This window comes from Photinus pyralis, unplaced genomic scaffold (genome assembly GCF_008802855.1).
Source record: "Photinus pyralis isolate 1611_PpyrPB1 unplaced genomic scaffold, Ppyr1.3 Ppyr1.4_LG9, whole genome shotgun sequence".
Lineage (NCBI taxonomy): Eukaryota > Metazoa > Arthropoda > Insecta > Coleoptera > Lampyridae > Photinus > Photinus pyralis.
The window spans coordinates 16,778,599-16,799,580 of NW_022170878.1; the positions used below are offsets into that span (position 1 = coordinate 16,778,599).

Consider the following 20,982-nt stretch of genomic DNA (forward strand, 5'->3'; position numbering starts at 1 on the left):
CCCCCCAGCGTCCTGAAAATTTTACGATATGTGCTAGAAAATGAACATAGACTCTTTTTTTTGTTCTTGGGGGGTATGCCAAACCCCCAGACCCCCCGATTCTTCATTCTTCCATGGAATACCCCCCAGCGCCCAGAAAATTTTACGATATGTGCAAGGAAATGTACGTAGACTCTTTTTTTGTTCCTGGAGGGTATGCTATAACCCCCTAGATCTCCCTATTTTTCATTCTTCCATGGAATACCCCAGCGTCCAAATGTTACGATATGTGCAAGGAAATGAACATAAGACTTTTTTTTGTTCCTGGGGGGTATGCCAAACCCCCATACCTCCCGATTCTTCCATGGAATACCCAGCGTCCAGAAAATTTTACGATATGTGCAAGGAAATGTACGTAGACTCTTTTTTTGTTCCTGGAGGGTATGCTATAACCCCCTAGATCTCCCTATTTTTCATTCTTCCATGGAATACCCCAGCGTCCAAATGTTACGATATGTGCAAGGAAATGAACATAAGACTTTTTTTTGTTCCTGGGGGGTATGCCAAACCCCCATACCTCCCGATTCTTCCATGGAATACCCAGCGTCCAGAAAATTTTACGATATGTGCAAGGAAATGTACGTAGACTCTTTTTTTGTTCCTGGAGGGTATGCTATAACCCCCTAGATCTCCCTATTTTTCATTCTTCCATGGAATACCCCAGCGTCCAAATGTTACGATATGTGCAAGGAAATGAACATAAGACTTTTTTTTGTTCCTGGGGGGTATGCCAAACCCCCATACCTCCCGATTCTTCCATGGAATACCCAGCGTCCAGAAAATTTTACGATATGTGCAAGGAAATGAACATAGACTTTTTTTTTGTTCCTGGGGGGTATGCCAAACCCCCCCAGACCTCCCGATTCTTCCATGGAATACCCAGCGTCCAGAAAATTTTACGATATCCGGAAGGAAATGTACATAGACTCTTTTTTTTGTTCCCGGGGGGTATGCGAAACCCCCCAGACCTATCGATTCTTCATTCTTCCATGGAATACCCCCCAGCGTCCAGAAAATTCTACGATACGTGCAAGGAAATTAACATAGACCTTTTTTTGTTCCTGGGGGGTATGCCCCACCCCCCAGACCTCCCGATTCTTCATGCTTCCATAAGAAGTTAAGCACTTATAGCAAAGGTTTTGGAAAGAGTCTATTGCTGAACGTTTCGTGAGTGAAAGTAGCACCGGGGGGTCTGGGGGGGTATGGAATACCCCCCAGCGTCCAGAAATTTTACGATATGTGCAAGGAAATTAACATAGACCTTTTTTTTGTTCCTGGGGGGTATGCCCCAGACCCCCCGATTCTTCATGCTTCCATAAGAAGTTAAGCACTTATAGCAAAAGTTTTGGAAAGAGTCTATTGCTGAACGTTTCGTGAGTGAAAGTAGCACCGGGGGGTATGGAATACCCCCCAGCGTCCAGAAATTTTACGATATGTGCAAGAAAATTAACATAGACCTTTTTTTTGTTTCTGGGGGGTATGCCCCACTCCCCAGACCTCCAGATTCTTCATTCTTCCATAAGAAGTTAAGCACTTATAGCATAATTTTTGGAAAGAGTCTATTGCTGAACGTTTCGTGAGTGAAAGTAGCACCGGGGGGTCTGGGCAGCGTCCAGAAAATTTTACGATATATGCGAAAACGGATTCCATTCAGAATTAAGAACGATTTAAGGGGGATTTATGAAGGATTCAAAGACAATGTTTTAGATCGGTTTTGGATCGATTCAAGTATATTTAAGAAGAAGGGCGCAAAAGGGTTTTGAATGTTTCAGATAAGCCTTTGGGAAGATTCGGAAATTCATTAGAACTTTTGGAAGGCCAATTCGGGAATGATATGTGAAAGGTCTGGGAGATTCAAAAATTTTCGGGATTCGGAAAAAATTCAGTATATTCAGCCTGGACTTTTGCAGACATCTTGAGAATCGAAGGTTCAATTGATGCCATCCGCGGCATCTTAGTTAGTTGTTAGCGGAAGCCCGCACCCTCGCGGGACTTGTTCTTAAGCTCTGACGATACTAAATCAAAAGTGCCAAAGCGGTGACATTACATTTGATTTGGTACTGGCTATGCCCAGTTTGAATTTCATGCAATTCGGTTCATAACGAACAAAGATATCAAAAGGGCATTATTTATTTTTTCGGTCCATCCGTTCTCTTTTAAATCGATGGCCATGAAGCCATTGAGCGAGCGAGAAATTTTGAAAATTACAAAAATTTTTCTATCAACAAATCTACGGTTTGGTGCTAGATCTTAACGATTCAATATTATACTACATTTTTCTCTTTTGTTTTAGATGCTGAAGCAATCAGAAGCGGAATTGGACCAGAAGTAAGACCGAGTAAGTAGAAAAACAATTTCTTAGGATCGAAATTTCTATACAAAAGTTTTCCCCTGCTTGTGGTAGCACCGTCGGCGTCGGTCGGAAGGGCTGCCACATTACCGCAGAACTTCAACACAAACTTGCGAAAACATTCGATGTTTATAGTAAGAACTTGCCTGAACGGGAAACAATTCCCCGAGATTATAAATAAATTATAAGTTTCGCTTTCATTAACGGGATTCACGCTTCGCACCACCGGCGTGGTCCAGCACGTTTAGCAATCCAGGCGTATATGAAATAATTTAAATATTAATTAGGGTCAATCGTATACAGTTATCAAGCCAATTAAAACGCTTCGGTTACGTTTTCGGTCCGTCGATAGTTTATTTACTCGCCCGAGGCGCGCGCGTGCCCCAGGTTTCCTTTTTAAATATTTAATGGCGTCGGAGACCTTAAAGAATCGTTTGAAAGCCGAGTGTGAAACGAAAATTGATTAAATTTTCCACCCCCGTACCTCCGTCACGTATTGACGTAACTCTGTTTAGTACCCGAAAAAAAAGAGGTGATATGATTGACGCGAGCAATCGTACCGAGAGGAAACTTCCGATCCCATTACGTCTCTTAAATGGAAATACTACCGTTTGAGTAAATGGAAATTAGAAGACTGAATTTATCCTTTTGTTAAACGTAACTTGGAAACGCCACCGCCTCGTGTTTCTTTGTGGAGATATTTGTTCGAACTTTATTTACACTCATTCTCTGGAAATTTTTTTTTTTTTGGAATTGCGTCAACCCTTTTTCCCGAATAAAATTATAGTGTTTGCAATGGTGAGAGTCGCTTTCCAGAATAATTTCAGGCAGGAATCCGAAGAAACGTTTCAGAAATCTGTGCAATCTTCAAAATGACAACTTACGTATCCAAATAAATTCAAATTATAGCCTCCAGTTTAGAGAAAAGTGTATCCCGATCCACACCAAATCCGGTTAATCGCCAGAAGTAATGCAATTACACAGACATTGAATTTCTAGAAAATGGATCCGACGACTGATAACAGTTATCAATTTTTAAGCGAAATCTCAATGTAGCGGGCGCATTTCGAAGTGCAAAAGGCATCCTCTTAAAACGATAGAGGCCGAGCGGAGAGATAAAAGTCGTTCGGTCGCGTTCTGCCAGTATTGTAATTTGTATTTTGTAAATACAGCATCCGTATATCGTTTTATTAATAAACCATGAAGCATCCTTCTCTCTCTCCCCAGCTTTCGTGTGCTGTACGGAAACGTGACTACCACACGCCTCATGAATATGAAGCAATTGGTCCCGAAAATCCATTTGGCATTTTAAAATGTAAGCGTCGGCCGCTCTCCATCAAAAATTCACCTATTAGGTACGCAAAGCCGTGTTTAATAACATAACAACGGAAAGTTACAGCCCCTCATAATTAACGACGCCATTATATTGGGGCCCGCGTAAAAATCGAGCGAAGCAAATTTTCATTTTGTTCAGGAAATTACTGTTTCGAGATTAGGAGTCGATTCGGTTGCTCTCTCCCCACGTTGAAAGGCTAATGGGTTGCCATTCTCCCGTTATTTATCGAGACAATTCCCGCCAGTACGTTATCATGATAATAAGACATGTAAGACACGTTCAAAATGGAGTGGCGTAATTTATACGTTTAAGAAAGAAGTGCGATATTTCGGATTTATGGACCTTCCGAGCCGGAAACGTGGAGAAGTAAGTTTATCGTCTAAAAGCGCCCCTTAATTGATGTATGACTGTTGGAAATTGTTAGTACAAATTTGCCAATCTGTGAATGTCCGATGGGACGTGTATATTTGATACCTTCAGGATTGTGATTTAATTTGCTTTTAGTTAAAAGAAAATTCCAATAGACTGGGATTTGATGGGGTTTGATACGTAGCGAATGTTCCAGAGCACTCAAGTCGCCGTGAAATATTAGTCATCGGCGATAAAGAACGAAGGCGAATGTGACGCAATTTTTTCGGGAAATGCGACGTGTTTGTTCGAGAACATTCTAAAATACTCGGGAGCGTTCGAGAACTTTCGAGAAAAAGGGGCGTTTGCTATATAAACAAATCGAATTGCGTTTGAGAGAGTTCCAACTTCAATGCCGAAGTAATAAATAATTTGCGCTGTTATAAATTGCGTGGCCTTAGATTTTTCGTATTTTTCCCCCTAAGGATGTGTCCTTGAATTACCCTCTGGTCTAGAGGTCTAGGAACGACTATTTGGATTAAAGAAAACTGAATACAGGGTGTGTAAAAAGTGTTCTTTTCGCCCATCGATATTTTCTAATCCAAGAATTTAATGTTTTTCGTGATTTGACCGTAAAGGAGTCCTTTTATTTTCGTTAATGGAGCGTAATGGCCATTTGATTTATCCATTCATTGGGTCCTGGTGACACTTCGAATGGGACGTCGATTGATGATGATAAAGTAGCAGAGACGGGCTCGACGACGAATCAACAAATTGACACTTTAATTTAAACCCGACCAGAAAGAGCTCTACTATGCGACCGAAAATTACAGAATCGTTCAAGTAAAAGCGCAATTATTTAATTTCAGTTATCACGTAATTGAAATTCATATCGGATGTGTTCCATCGATCGCCGAAAAAAAACACATTTCTATATTTAGCGGCTGTCGTTATTAAAACTCTCCCGCGATCGATACGCGTGGAAAATTGGGAAAGTTTACAGATGCCCGAGTGTCGGGATTAATTAGGTTAACTAAATGAGTTTCGATAATCGCTAGGGGGCTATCCGTAATCGTTTGATAAGGCGACGGGTAATTTGCGAAAGTGGGCCAAAGGAAACGGCGGCGCTCGAGATTATTGGCGGTCGTTTTGAGAAAACTATAATTCTAAAACCGCCAATAGGAGAGTCAAGCTTCACAGCCTTGGATCATATTTTAAATTGTGAATTATTGGAATAAAATCAAATTACATCTATTGCTTGTTGTACCCCTATATTTTCCACTGATATGATCATGATCCCTTACATTTATATTTTCATTATAAAATTCCGTTTCAAATATAATACAATTAAAAGTATTCATATTAGGTTTATCATTCCAGTTCATTAATAAGCTCTTTTCCTGATATTATTTCTCAATTTATATTATAATAAACTGTGTTCGTGACTTATTTTTTAGTAAATTCAAAGACTAATAACAGACTGTTCCTATTAGAAACAGATTGTCTAATATTATTACTTGATGGCAGCTTTATAATAGCTTTTTCGTGGATACAACTCAATATGTCCATTTCATTTCAATAAATCCGATACATTTCTTATTTAAACAATATACAAGGTGTTACGAAATTCGCGCCCGCGGTCTTAATTCTGAGAGGAAAATTGAATAGAAAACCCTATTACACTGGTACAGAGAAGCTGTTGGAGATGCTTTTAAAGATTATTTAGTTAGTGTCTTGGATACTCTTGAAGCAAAACGGATTTTAAAGGCTCTTTAACGTTTAGGTATTAAGTACTTTTGAAGATCATTAAATGCCCTCAAGGACTGTAATAAACTTTACTTTTGAGAGAAAATATTTTGTGATCTATGAAGACTCTTAAATACTTTATAAAACCTTTTAGAAGTTCTTAAAGTTTCTTAAAGGGTTTCAAAAAGTCCTTTAGACTTACCCTTCCGATGGCTTTTCCTCAAAAATGATCAAGCCAAGTATTGATGGTCGTGCACGTTTTGAAAGGCTGTACCACCGGGAGATCCTGGGTACTAGATCAAAAGTTACAGCCCTTTGAATTTTTTTTCGAAATTGGTTTCTAGTCTATAACTTTTGATTGAGAAGTCTAATCGAAAAAGTACGAACTGTTTTGGATTCTACGCACCAAAATTAATAGGAAAAAGTGTTTTCCCGAGAAATTTTGGTGCAGTCGATTTTTGGTAAAAAAGGATATACACTGCCTTTTTTGAGGCCACAAAAAAAAATGTCTTAGATCGACCGAGAAAAAACATTTTCTTATAGAATGTGGCCCGTAGAATCCATAATTTCAAACAGTTCCAAGATTGGACTCCCCGGTGCTGTGTACTCCCTTCAAAACATTCCCATTTCTCAGCACTTATCAATAAAAGCCAAATAAACCCTTCCTGGGCTTTTAGTATGGAATGCCCGACAGGGAAAGGAGCGTCGACGGCAATGATGTCTGGAAAACTATAATAACGATAAATCTGACAGACTTTGTTTCCGGACTTCAAAGGTGATTCATTAGCGTCTGGGTAAAAGTTGGATCGTGTGCCTTCACTAACATTAATTTGTAATACGAAAAGTGGACAAAGCATAGGTAACTAAAATTACCTACAGGTATACGGCGAGATCTCCTATTCGGCAAAGCGAAGGACCAAATTTACTCAATTCAATTACGACTGAAACCGGTAATGAAATTTTAACGTCGTAATAAAGCTTAGACCTGTTACAAGTTTATAATGAAAATAGTCGAAATGAATTAGTCGCGCGTCCTATCGGAGTCGAGCAAATGAAGTCGTTCGCCATCCCGGCACGTAGGGGGCGCGCGAGATACTGATAAGGGCATTCAGAAGCTCGATTAGCGAAGCGAAGGAGGCACGTGACGCCCTAAATATACGCAAACGACCTCGTGAGCCAATTAATTTTCAAATTTATGCCCGAAAACTCTTAAAATCCGACGAAAAATTGATAAAAATATTACGCGCCCTTTGATTTATTTGGAGGGGCGGGGGGGGGGGGCAATTCACTAAATCTTTCTTTTATCGAATACGTTTTCCACGCGATTATATGCAACAGTAAAGAGGCAATTACACGACGTATTACCCTCGAAAAGGAGAAAATTAATCGAAAAAAGCACGGGGCCAGTTTCTCCGCTTTAATTATGAAATACGATTTATATTCAATTTCGCGAAATGTTTGCAAATGCAAGCAAAACAAAATATTTGATTTTCCAGCTGAATGCGTCAACAAAAAGCCGCGTTTCTGTTAGTGAAATTGCTAATTGAGAACTAAATAACATTACGTTAATGGATTAGCAATCTATCATAAACACATAAATTGACTGTTTAGGGGGTGGAAATGCTGAGTTAAGTTTTTTTAATAACAAGTCATGACGTCAGACTTGGGTACTGAGGGTGCAGAGTATAGGTAACGATTTTATAGAGATCCCATAGAGAATCTGGGTAGACTTGGTAGAAATGTGAATATTCTGCAGAGATCTTGTCCTGTAGAGATTGAGTCGAAATTCTGTAAATTCTGCCTACTAGATTTCTACCATTAAATCGTTTCCTTCCGGGTTTGCTTCCTGATTCTTCTCCATCAATTCCTTTTCATCTTTTCTACTTTCTTTTCTCCGTTCGTATTCCATACCCCCCAGACCCTCCGGTGATACGGTGAATGTGAACGTTTCGAAAGAATAGCGTGTCTCTGGGGGGAATGGTCCAGTCAAAAAAAGCTTCGATGGTTCCCCCTCGAAAATGATTCATAGCCGGTAAGTCATCGAAACTCTTCTTCTCTCTCTCTCTTTCCCTACCCCCCAAACCCCCCGGTGGCACGATGAATGTAAACATTTGGAAAGGAAAGTGTATCACCGGGGTGACGGGGGGTTATGAATGGCCCCCGGTCAAAAAAAGCTACGATGGTTCCCCCTAGAAACAGATTCATAGCCGGGAAGTCATCGAAACTCTTCTCTCTCTTGGATACCCCCCAAACCCCCCGGTGGCACGATGAATGTGAACATTTCGAAAGGAATGCGTATCACCGGGGTGACGGGGGGGTTATGAATAGCCCCCAGTCAAAAAAAGCTTCGATGGTTCCTCCTAGAAAAAGATCCATAGCCGGGAAGTCGCCGAAACTCATCTTCTCTCTCTTGGGGGGTATTCCATACCCCCCAAACCCCCCAGTGGCACGATGAATGTGAACATTTAAAAATGAAAGTGTATCACCGAGGTGACGGGGGGGTTATGAATGGCCCCCGGTCAAAAAAAGCTTCGATGGTTCTCCCTCGAAAATGATCCATAGCCGTCATCGAAACTCTTCTCTCTCTTGGGGGGTATTCCATACCCCCCAAACCCCCCGGTGGCACGATGAATGTGAACATTTCGAAAGGAAAGCGTATCACCGGGGTGACGGGGGGGGGTTATGAATGGCCCCCGGTCAAAAAAAGCTTCGATGGTTCCTCTAGAAAAAGATTCTTAGCCGGGAAGTCACTGAAACTCTCTTCTCTCTCATTGGGGGGTATTCCATACGCCCAAACCCCCGGGTGGCCCGATGAATGTGAAATTCTCGAAAGGAAAAGTGTATCACCGCGGGGTGACGGGGGGTTTATGAATGGCCGGGTCAAAAAAAGCTTCGATGGTTCCCTCTAGAAAAAGATTCATAGCCGGGAAGTCATCGAAACTCTTCTTCTCTCTCTTGGGAGGTATTCCATACCCCCCAAACCCCCCGGTGGCACGATGAATGTGAACATTTCGAAAGGAAAGTGTATCACCGGGGTGACGGGGGGTTATGAATGGCCCCCGGTCAAAAAAAGCTTCGATGGTTCCCTCTAGAAAAAGATTCATAGCCGGGAAGTTATCGAAACTCTTCTTCTCTCTCTTGGGGGGTATTCCATACCCCCCAAACCCCCCGGTGGCACGATGAATGTGAACATTTCGAAAGGAAAGTGTATCACCGGGGTGACGGGGGGGTTATGAATGGCCCCCGGTCAAAAAAAGCTTCGATGGTTCCCTCTAGAAAAAGATTCATAGCCGGGAAGTCATCGAAACTCTTCTTCTCTCTCTTGGGGGGTATTCCATACCCCCCCAAACCCCCCGGTGGCACGATGAATGTGAACATTTCGAAAGGAAAGTGTATCACCGGGGTGACGTGGGGGTTATGAATGGCCCCCGGTCAAAAAAACCTTCGATGGTTCCTTCTAGAAAAAGATTCATAGCCGGGAAGTCCTCGAAACTCTTCTTATCTCTCTTGGGGGGTATTCCATACTCCCCGGTGGCACGTATTCCATACTCCCCGGTGGCACGATGAATGTGAAAGTGTATAACAAGTGGTCTGGAGAGAGGGGGGGTTATGAATAGCCCCCGGTCAAAAAAGCTTAAATGGTTCCCCCTCGAAAAAAGTTCCATAGCCGGGGAAGTCATCGAAACTCTTCCTCTCTTGAGGCAAACCGCGCCGTATACCTTTTGGGATGAGAAACGCGCCATTCTACGAGACACATGAAAGTCTCTTCACATAATCAAATAATAGGGATATAAATGACGCTATTGGGAGCAAAAGTAAATATTGAACAAGTAATCATTTCGCATGGAATGGACAAACGGCAATAAATAATCCAATACTAAATGTGCCGCCATTAAAGTGCAATAAAATACTCTCTTGAGGTATATGCAGAATAAAATTGGCCAGCGTTCAACGCAAATGCACCGAAAGCATGTTTGTTCGTGCAGTAAATCTTTTTAAAGACACCGCTCGCTCGTAATTCTATTAAATCTCCACTCATTACGTTAAATATCAACATTAATGTTTAAACGCGTAACGAGAGATATACATGGTCGTAACAGTCATATACGAAAATTTACCGAGCGGTTAATTACGAATTCATCAATACAAACTAGACGGTGCTCCGGTACGTTGTAATTGGACGAGAAGAACGAATGGAAATAAGTTTCCTCATAAATTATGCGAAATGTGAGAAATTCTACTAAAAATTTCCGCAGTTTAATACACTTTGCGCTCGAAAGAGGGCCTTCTTTAATGCATTCTAAATTAAGCGCGCGTCCAACTTATTTTTCAATATTAAATGTTTCTACTTTGAAGTTTTCGCGATCGCTTTGTGCGCATTGAAAAAACGAGCTTAATAATTCTCTTTGACTTTGCATTTGCAGAGAATCCTATGCGGTATAGCGCCATCTGTAATGAAAGTCTCGCAACTTTCTTTTTTTAATGCAAATGGGGTGAATTTTTGCAACAACCAATTTCGATTGCAAGCTTTTCCAGGAAACCTGTTCCAATTTAATGCCACTCCAGTGGCCGCGCCGAATTTCTCCCAAAAGTTTCGGACGAAACTGAAACGTGATTTTCCGAGCGGAGATCCCTCATAAATCGTATCGCTTCCCTTTGATGACATCCATGAGCGAAATCCTTCACGGAAATTGAATACGAAATCCTACTCGTCTCGCCAATTTCGCAAAGGTGGCCAAAGCGATCCACTCTCGCCCCTCTATTGTGCAAAAAACCTTTTCAGTTATTCCTTTATGTAACCCCCACGTGCCAGTCGAAAGCTAATTTTCGTGTTGCGCCCAAATGAAATGAGAAGGTGGGTATAATTTTAATTTCTCTTCTTTTATTTCTGGGGGTATTCCAGACCCCCAGACCTTTTCCTTCAAAAAATTATAACATATCTCGAGGAATGTGAATGTGTGGAAGGGGATACACATCTCTGGGGGGTATGGAATACCCCCCATGAAAAAAAGAAAGTTAATACCTCTCAGTCAACCAAGTTTTTATGTTTCTCCCTGGAAAATGATGAAGGCAACTACTGAAGACTGTCAATGTTTTGAGGGGAGAATGCATATCCGAGAAGCCATCGGACTTCTTTAATTCCTGGGGGTATTCCAGACCCCCCAGACCTTTTCCTTCAAAAAATTATAACATATCTCGAGGAATGTGAATGTGTGGAAGGGAATAGACATCTCTGGAAAAAAAGAAAGTCAATACCTCTCAGTCAACCAAGTTTTTATGTTTCTCCCTGGAAAATGATGAAGGCAACTACTGAAGACTGTCAATGTTTTGAGGGGAGAATGCATATCCGAGAAGCCATCGGACTTCTTTTATTCCTGGGGGTATTCCAGACCCCCCAGACCTTTTCCTTCAAAAAATTATAACATATCTCGAGGAATGTGAATGTGTGGAAGGGGATACACATCTCTGGGGGGTATGGAATACCCCCCATGAAAAAAAGAAAGTTAATACCTCTCAGTCAACCAAGTTTTTATGTTTCTCCCTGGAAAATGATGAAGGCAACTACTGAAGACTGTCAATGTTTTGAGGGGAGAATGCATATCCGAGAAGCCATCGAACTTCTTTTGTTCCCGGGAGTATTCCAGACCCCCCAGACCTTTTCCTTCAAAAAATTATAACATATCTCGAGGAATGTGAATGTGCGGAAGGGGATACACATCTCGAGGTGCCCAGTCGAAGAAATTTTTATGGTTCTCCATGAAAAATGATGATGACAAGTACTGAAAACTGTCCTTGTTTTCAGTGGATAATGCATAACCGAGAAGCCCTCAGACCTCTCGGTGGTTCTCCAGACCCGTTTTGATAAGGGACCATGATAATGAGAATAACCAAAATGTATGAAGAAGAGAAGAAAATAGAGAAGGGTTTTATGCAGTTGAGATAAAGGGGAAAAAATGACTTGAACTGCTTTGAGTATTTCCAAATTAATCGGTGCGAGAAAATGTATTAACGTCCTCACAATTATCGTATTTTTGTAGTTTAATTAACGAACCGTCTCGCTTTTATGTCGATTGCGATAAATGACCATAATTTAATAGATTTCTCTAGAGCGTATAGTTTATTTAAAACTTCCACAACTCGTTAATTGTTCATAGTTACACTTTGAAACATTAATTGAAGCGCTTAATTGGATTTTCTCTTTTGCGAACGTTCTACAAAGCTCGTAATTATTTATATAAAGTGAGGACGAAGGTTTTGCTAGCGGTACAGAATTAAAATTTCTTCCACGTTATTCTTGGTACTTGTCCACGGTCCCGGTTAATGTAATTTAATCGTTGCAGATGCTTATTCGCACGAGCCGCAGCGTTACGAGGAGATGCAAGGTTACGGCGAGTCCTTCGGACCGGATAATTACAGAAAGGGCGCACCGCCGCCGATCGCGGAGTATCGAGAACAACGAAACACCACCTTTCAACAACCCGGATCCGTGTTGATGGTTTACGGGTTGGACCCGTTACGTACAAACGCCGATAAGCTCTTCAACCTCATGTGTCTCTACGGAAATGTAGCACGGGTAAGTGGACCCTCCAGACGCCCCCCGCTCGACTAACAATCGTCTTGCAGATAAAGTTTCTAAAGTCGAAGGAAGGAACGGCCATGGTGCAACTGGGCGATGGTGTCGCCGTCGAAAGATGCGTTCAAAATTTGAACAACGTCATTGTGGGCTTAACAGGCGCCGCCCCCATTCTAAAGGAGGAGGAGAACCGAAACAACAACTGCGCAGAGCACAAACTCCAATTGGCGTTTAGCAAGCAACCCTTCCTCAGCGAGGTCACCAACCCTTACCCCCTACCCGACAAATCCCCCTCCTACAAAGAGTACATAACCAACAAAAACAACCGGTTTATGAACCCCACGATGGCGAGTAAAAATCGCATCCAGCCGCCGAGCAAGGTGAGTCCCTCTCCCTAAAGGAGACAACTCAAAACATTTTGCCGTTTGCAGATTTTGCACTTTTTTAACACTCCCCCGCAAGTGACGGAAAACGAATTAATACAAGTGTTCAAAGACTACGATGTGATCCCTCCTAAAGCTGTTAAATTATTCCCAATGAAATCCGAGCGTTCTAGTTCCGGATTATTAGAGTTCGATAACACCAGCGAGGCGGTGGCGGCCGTTATGGCTTGCAATCATGCCGCCATTGACAGTCCAGGTATGTACAATTCTTTCTTTATCTGCATGCCACCGCTTCAAATCATCTCCTACCTTAAAACTCCGAGAAGAAACTTTTTTTCTATGCCTGTGCCATGTATGAGTGTGAACTTTGCGGTCAAAAAAAATGTTTATTGGGGCTGACGGTAAGGCCTTAAATTTTAGTACTGTAAGAAGCAGACCTAGGCTGAACTACGCCTATTATAATAAAGAGATTATTATTCTGTTAGTTGATTCTGTAAACCCTTGATACCAGTCCGAGTTTCCGTGGCCTATTGGTGCCGAGTACTGCCATTTATGCGTTCGGTCGCAGTGGACCGATAATTAAGGACTCGGTCAACAAAAAGAGTTTTGCGTCGGCGGGTTTAGGTATGTTTATTTCCAGATGGTCATCCTGGCAAGCAACGATGGTGACCTTGAAAAGTAGCTTGATAGTAATGTAGATAGGATGCTTGCTTCTCATGGTGGTAGCCTTGGTAGGTATAAAAGGTTCACTCGCTGGCCAGGGGGTAATTTTCGAAATTCGCTTAACATCCAGATAGATTACACCGTGTTAGTTACCTTGTAGTCTTGGAAGGTCACTGGATGTCTCGGCGGTAACCTTGGAAAATCCCTAACGATTCATTTGACAGGTTTCTTTCACCTGAATGGATGACGTTGCTGATTCCCCCTGGAGGAGGCCATTGAAAATACTTCAATACCCAGTTCGAAACTCGAGCTTCCCATAGGGATAACGTTGGTAAGTAGATCAAAAGTCGCATACTCAAGAGAAATTGCACTTTTTGGGACTTTGGGCCTCTCCGAGTCGGTGGAATACATCTTCAAGGTTCTTAATGTAAGCCAGGCAAGTGTTTCAGAATAATCGCTGAAGAACCGAGTCCACTAGTCGCTCAAAAGTGGCTGGCGCATTTCACAATCCGAATGGCATGACGGTAAATAGAAGACCTATGTATGTTCTGGATCAGGAAGTGACGTCACACCAATCAGAGACGAGCTCGTGACGTCACGGCCAATCAGAGACAAGCACGCCCCCTCTGCCCCTCCCCTTGGCCAATGGGATACGGTAGGCGTGACCTTTAGAGGCCGCCCCCTGTGGCGTCACAGCCAATGAGCGGTGTGGTTCGCCATTTTGGATCGAGCGCCATTTTGTGTCACTAAATCCGCCATCTTGAATCGGTCGCCATTTTATTAGTTATTAAATCTGCCATTTTGTGAGGCGCCATTTTATTAGTCTCTAATTCCGTCATTTTGTTGAGCGCCATTTTATTAGTCACTAGATCCACAATCGTGGATCGGTCGCCTTTTTATTAGTTTCTACTTCAGCCATTTTCTTGGGTGCCATCTTGAATTGGTCGCCATTTTATTAGTTACTAAATCCGCCATTTTGGACCACCTGTCTATCTGCTTCTCTCGCTCCATCCGCCATCATGGATGTGGACATAGGTCTTCTACTACGGTAATGTACCATAATGTGGATTCAAGGGTAAAGGCAGTATTTTCCTTATCTTCTGGAGCTAATTCCAGTAAGAGTAAAGCTGGCGATCTAGGCAGTCATACCACGACTGTCGTTGCGATCTCAAAACGTACCTAAGGAGTGCCACCTATACGATACGAATGCGAATCTAATATGTCGTCAATTTTCGGTAACGGATAGCTGGCTTTTTGCCATTTTCGCCGACAAATTTAATTGGGAGTTTAGTTTCAGCGTAGGACTATTTGATTCCTCAATCACATTTTTCCTTCTTCATATCTTGGACAATCTTTTCTCCGACTCCTCCCTCTTAGCCAACGGCAATCTTCTAAGTGGTTGACGGATAGGTTGCATGCACTCTTCAAATGCTCCAGTTCCTAAGGGCGGCTTTTTTCACATTTTTCGAGATTTTCCATCGGCTTCAATCTCTTTAATTGTGGCCTGGAAATCGATTTCTTCCCGACTTTGGCGTGTGATTGAAGCATTGATGGTTTCGTGGCTTCAATTTCTAGTGTTAGGGTCAGAGCTCCACCATTGGCTTCTCACTGCCTGCTGAATGTCAGTATTTCAGGTTCCAGCAGCGAATTGTTTGGTGGAAATTTGTTCCGGCACACTACGGGATGCATCGGTATCTCACTATATCCGCCTCATAATCTTGCAGACTCCTTGGATCTTTGTACCCGAGCTTTTAGTTATGCCCGATGCGCTGGCCCTTTTATGTGCCGACCCAAACTGAATATCTCTTTCTCCGTTATCAAACAAAAATTCTCCTTTTGCTCATTTTTCATGTTTAGTGCAGATCGCCAAAATGTATTGTCGTGCCGTCCAGTTATTTGCTTTTGCAACTGCTTGTACCTCTCCCATAAAAAATTGGGGTATCTAAACGCAATCCTTGCCTAGCAGGCTCTGAAGCAATGGATTGAACTTCTTCGCTAACTGACATATTTCCCTTTATTTGACGAATTGTCACTTCGATTTCCTCCGAACTCTAAACTTCACCGGTAAACTGAGCCCGTCTCCACATTACAGTACGTAACAATATGGTAGCGGTGCGAGATCATGACCACATCTCAGGGTGGTTTAGTGGTGCAGCGCATCATGGTTGTAATCTAAAAATTCAAGTTTGAAAATATATTTAAAGTATGTCGATTGCTTTTTATTTTGTGGCTGATAGATAAAGGGGTACCATTATTCCCATCATTGGCTGTAACTTGATAGTGTTACCACCAAAGGTGGCGCAAACGATTGTTGTAATGTACTTCTTTGGTCGATGATCGATACTTTATTAGCTTACTTTTTAAGGGATTGCTGCATGGCTCGGATATTCCTGCTTAATACTTCCCCCTAACTACTAAACTGCAGAGCACTCAGAACGTAAACATAAAAAAAAATTTATTGCAGGTACCAAGTTTCCCTTCATAATGAAGCTCTGTTTCTCCTCATCGCGCACCATGTCAATACGTAACGGCGACAGTAATTCGTCGACTAACGGATCGGGCGAACGGCGTATGGATCAAGACCAGGAATAAGAACGTTTTTAAGTTTCTCCCACCCTTCAGAGACCAATACATATCCTAAAACTAAAATTGGTACGCGACAAATATTCGTATGTGCGTTGGTTTATTCGTAATTCATCGCACGTACGTTTACTGTTGAAGTACTTAATAAATATATATGCTTTATGTAGTTCGTAATTAAAATCCCTCTACGTATGTTAGGTATGGTAAATTTAGTTTAATTAAAATAATTTGATGCAACAGATTTAATTTGATGGAATTTTACAATATATTTAAAAGTAACAAAAGGTGATATGAGTACGTAAGAAGCTATTGATAATGTTTTTATAAACTTTTGACTCTGCGCATGCGCGAGTGCCGACGGTGGAGGGGAAGGTGCATATCAGATATGTGGCCGGCACTCGATGCCTCGACTGCAGTAAAAATTCGTGTTAAACACATTCATTTGCAACGACGTAATGTAGCTCTTAAGTAGAATTTAATATAGTTTTATAGAAGATCTTTGTGTTCCTTTCAACCCTACTCGCTGATGAGGTTCATTTTAATATTGCACATCATCCCACGCTGGCCAAGAGATTTTTTCATTTGTACAAAACTTGCTTATCGAATCAATTGCTATACATATTCAACGTTAAAAAGTACATATTTGTAACACATATCATAGATTTAAACAAAAATATGAGACAAAATTTACAAAGTATCGTATTTTTGAGCTTACTTTATTAAATATTTTTCTACTTATCAAACGATTGCTTCACTTTTATCCGTTGATTACTAAGATCTCAATTTTACATTACGAAACGTATCAAAATACCTAACCGAGTTTTGTTCGACGTCTTCCCAATTTCGTCATCTAACCGCGGAAACGCACGTTAGGTACGCGCGCTTTGCATAAACTCGATGTCAATAATAATTAGTAGTGTCTGTCTGTGTGTGTACGCCATAATCACATGTGCAATAATGGTTGTATCGTAGATCGTTCGTTCGGAACGAGCGTTTTGTTATTAGGGTACTGGGCACAAAGCTTACCGTTGTGAGCGTTGTGGGCAGTTCGCGCATTAAACTTAATTTGCGAATTTATAGTTTGTTAATTTTTTTTTGTTTCGGTTTCTAATTCTAGTGCGGAGGCTGCTAACTTAAAATACTCGATTTAAGCCACCTAATTCATTTGTAAAAGACACTTAGTTTAGATGATACTAATAGTATTACAATATTGTTCGTACTATTTATAGATTTTAATTTATAATTGTGCAGTTGTTTGAAATCTGGACGGTAAATTGCTTTTTTTTTTGTGGCGTTCAGCGACTGGCAAAACCTAAAGTAATTAAGTATTATTTCGTGTCAAAAACGAGGACCAAAATGAGTGAAAGATTTTAAATTTCTGCACGACCTTTTTTTTTAGGTGTAAATCACTGTCTTTAGCTAAAAGTAACACAGTTTAATATTAACAGTGATTAGATTTGACGTTTGACGTGGTAAATTTTTGTTGGGTTTTAGAGCCGTCAGATGTCACTAGTTCCTGCTGTGTATTTATGTTACGTAGTGTTTTTGGGCTGGTTCAGCATTACAATACACGTTGTCGTAATAAACATTAGTTTGAGTCAATTATCTGTGCCTCTAGCAGTGCTAGCTGTTTCTGTCTATTACTACACCTCTACTCTCCAACCTTTTACAATTTGTCGTTTTACATTGGACGAAACGCGAGACTGCGATTTCTCAATGCAAAACGAAACTCCACAGCTTACACGTTCAAAAATACATTAAACAAATACATACATACAAAAGTACATTGCAAACACTTCTATACAATTAAATGTATGTATCGTCAGAGCTATATGTAAATATTTCAATTATCTCAGAAGTATTATTATATACATGCATAAATGTATGCCAAATAGTATCTAGCATTTTGTCTTTGAGTCGCTATGTTGTTCTATTACTATTATTATCTTGCGGTCTTTCATTGGTAGAACTACAAAGACAAAGTACCTAGAATCGTTTTAACCGAGTCAATTGATTTTTTTTTCGATAATGTAAGTAATTTATTTCGATGCTAATAAGTAAATTATTAAACGAAGATGTGTTTTTGAACTGTCGCTTCCCTAATCACCTGTTCCAGAAGTATCCCATAGATGGTTATGAAATTAAGGTGCAAGACCATGATCGCTTCACGAGGCGGTTTAGTGGTACAGCGCATCATGTTTGCAATCTTTTTGTGTCTAGGTTTTTTTCACAGTACACGCAGAATTGTGGCGTTGCCATCTCAACGCTACAAATTCTATCAATATTGATGAGGAGAATATGGGAACGTAAACTTGAAACAATTGGAAGGGTTGTGCATCTTGCATAATATATGGAAGCTTCTTCAAAGATTCGATGGCTTTGAAGATTGGGCTACTAGTGCAAAAGTTACAGCCCTTTGAATTTTCTTTCGAAATTGGTTTCTAGTCTATAACTTTGGATTGAGAAGTCTGATCGAAAAAGTACGAATTGTTTTGGATTCTACGCACCAAAATTAATAAGAAAAAGTGTTTTCCCGAGAAATTTTGGTGCAGTCGGTTTTTGGTAAAAAAGGAAGGTATAACACTGCCTTTTTTTGAGGCCCGAAAAAAAAATTGTCTCAGATCGACCCGGAAAAAAAAATTTCTTATAGAATGGGGCCTGTAGAATCCATAATTTCAAACAGTTCCAAGATTGGGCTACTAGTTCAAAAGTTACAGCCCTTTGAATTTTTTTTTCGAAATTGGTTTCTAGTCTATAACTTTTGATTGAGAAGTCTGATCGAAAAAGTACGAATTGATTTGGATTCTACGCACCAAAATTAATAAGAAAAAAGTGTTTTCCCGAGAAATTTTGGTGCAGTCGATTTTTGGTAAAAAAGGAAGGTAAATAACTGCCTTTTTTTGAACCCCCCAAAAAAAATTGTCTCAGATCGATCCGGAAAAAAATTTTTCTTATAGAATGTGGCCTGTAGAATCCATAATTTCAAACAGTTCCAAGATTGGGCTACTAGTTTAAAAGTTACAGCCCTTTGAATTTTTTTTCGAAATTGGTTTCTAGTCTATAACTTTTGATTGAGAAGTCTGATCGAAAAAGTACGAATTGTTTTGGATTTTACGCACCAAAATTAATAAGAAAAAGTGTTTTCCCGAGAAATTTTGGTGCAGTCGATTTTTGGTAAAAAAGGAAGGTTATACACTGCCTTTTTTTGAGCCCGAAAAAAAAAATTGTCTCAGATCGACCCGAAAAAAAAATTTTCTTATAGAATGTGGCCTGTAGAATCCATAATTTCAAACAGTTCCAAGATTGGGCTACTAGTTCAAAGGTTACAGCCCTTTGAATTTTTTTTCGAAATTGGTTTCTAGTCTATAACTTTTGATTGAGAAGTCTGATCGAAAAAGTACGAATTGTTTTGAATTCTACGCACCAAAATTAATAAAAAAAAGTGTTTTCCCGAGAAATTTTGGTGCAGTCGATTTTTGGTAAAAAAGGAAGGTTATACACTGCCTTTTTTTGAGCCCCGAAAAAAAAATTGTCTCAGATCGATCCGGAAACAAAATTTTCTTATAGAATGTGGCCTGTAGAATCCATAATTTCAAACAGTTCCAAGATTGGGCTACTAGTTCAAAAGTTATAGCCCTTTCAATTTTATTTCTAAATTGGTTTCTAGTCTAACTTTTGATTGAGAAGTCTGATCGAAAAAGTACGAATTGTTTTGGATTCTACGCACCAAAATTAATAAGAAAAAGTGTTTGCCCGAGAAATTTTAGTGCAGTCGATTTTTGGTAAAAAAGGAAGGTCGTACACTGCCTTTTTTTGAGGCACAAAAAAAAATTGTCTCAGATCGACCCGGAAAAAAATTTTCTTATAGAATGTGGCCTGTAGAATCCATAATTTCAAACAGTTCCAAGATTGGGCTACTAGTTCAAAAGTTACAGCCCTTTGAATTTTCTTTCGAAATTGGTTTCTAGTCTATAACTTTTGATTGAGAAGTCTAATCGAAAAAGTACGAATTGTTTTGGGATTCTACGCACCAAAATTAATAAGAAAAAGTGTTTTCCCGAGAAATTTTGGTGTAGTCGATTTTTGGTAAAAAAGGAAGGTTATACCCTGCCTTTTTTTGAGGCCCAAAAAAAAATTGTCTAAGATCGACCCGGGAAAAAATTTTCTTATAGAATGTGGCCTGTAGAATCCATAATTTCAAACAGTTCCAAGATTGGGCTACTAGTTCAAAAGTTACAGCCCTTTGCATTTTCTTTCGAAATTGGTTTCTAGTCTATAACTTTTGATTGAGAAGTCTAATCGAAAAAGTACGAATTGTTTTGGGATTCTACGCACCAAAATTAATAAGAAAAAGTGTTTTCCCGAGAAATTTTGGTGTAGTCGATTTTTGGTAAAAAAGGAAGGTTATACACTNATTACTGCCTTTTTTTGGGCCCCGAAAAAAAAATTGTCTCAGATCGATCCGGAAAACAAATTTTCTTATAGAATGTGGCTTGTAGAATCCATAATTTCAAACAGTTCCAAGATTGGGCTACTAGTTCAAAAGTTACAGCCCTTTGAATTTTCTTTCGAAATTGGTTTCTAGTCTATAACTTTTGACTGAGAAGTCTGATCGAAAAAGTACGAATTGATTTGGATTCTACGCACCCAAATTAATAAGAAAAAGTGTTTTCCCGAGAAATTTTGGTGTAGTCGATTTTTGGTAAAAAGGAAGGTTATACACTGCCTTTTTCTGGGCCCCGAAAAAAAAATTGTCTCACATCTACCGGGAAAAAAATGTTCTTATAGAATGTGGCCTGTAGAATCCATAATTTCAAACAGTTCCAAGATTGGGCTACTAGTTCAAAAGTTACAGCCCTTTGAATTTTTTTTCGAAATTGGTTTCTAGTCTATAACTTTTGATTGAGAAGTCTGATCGAAAAAGTACGAATTGTTTTGGATTCTACGCACCAAAATTAAT

The 20,982-nt window shown here is 40.2% G+C and overlaps 1 protein-coding gene across 1 annotated transcript; it reads left to right on the plus strand.

Moving 5' to 3' along the window:
- Positions 1-2,332: 2,332 nt before the first annotated feature.
- On the plus strand, positions 2,333-17,625 carry LOC116180532 (heterogeneous nuclear ribonucleoprotein L-like; the record flags this gene model as incomplete). Its single annotated transcript, XM_031500572.1, is given in 5 exon segments — positions 2,333-2,377; positions 12,161-12,393; positions 12,444-12,773; positions 12,825-13,032; positions 15,904-17,625. Coding segments are annotated over 4 exon segments (864 nt in total). The 3' UTR covers positions 16,032-17,625.
- Between the last annotated feature and the right edge of the window lie 3,357 nt (positions 17,626-20,982).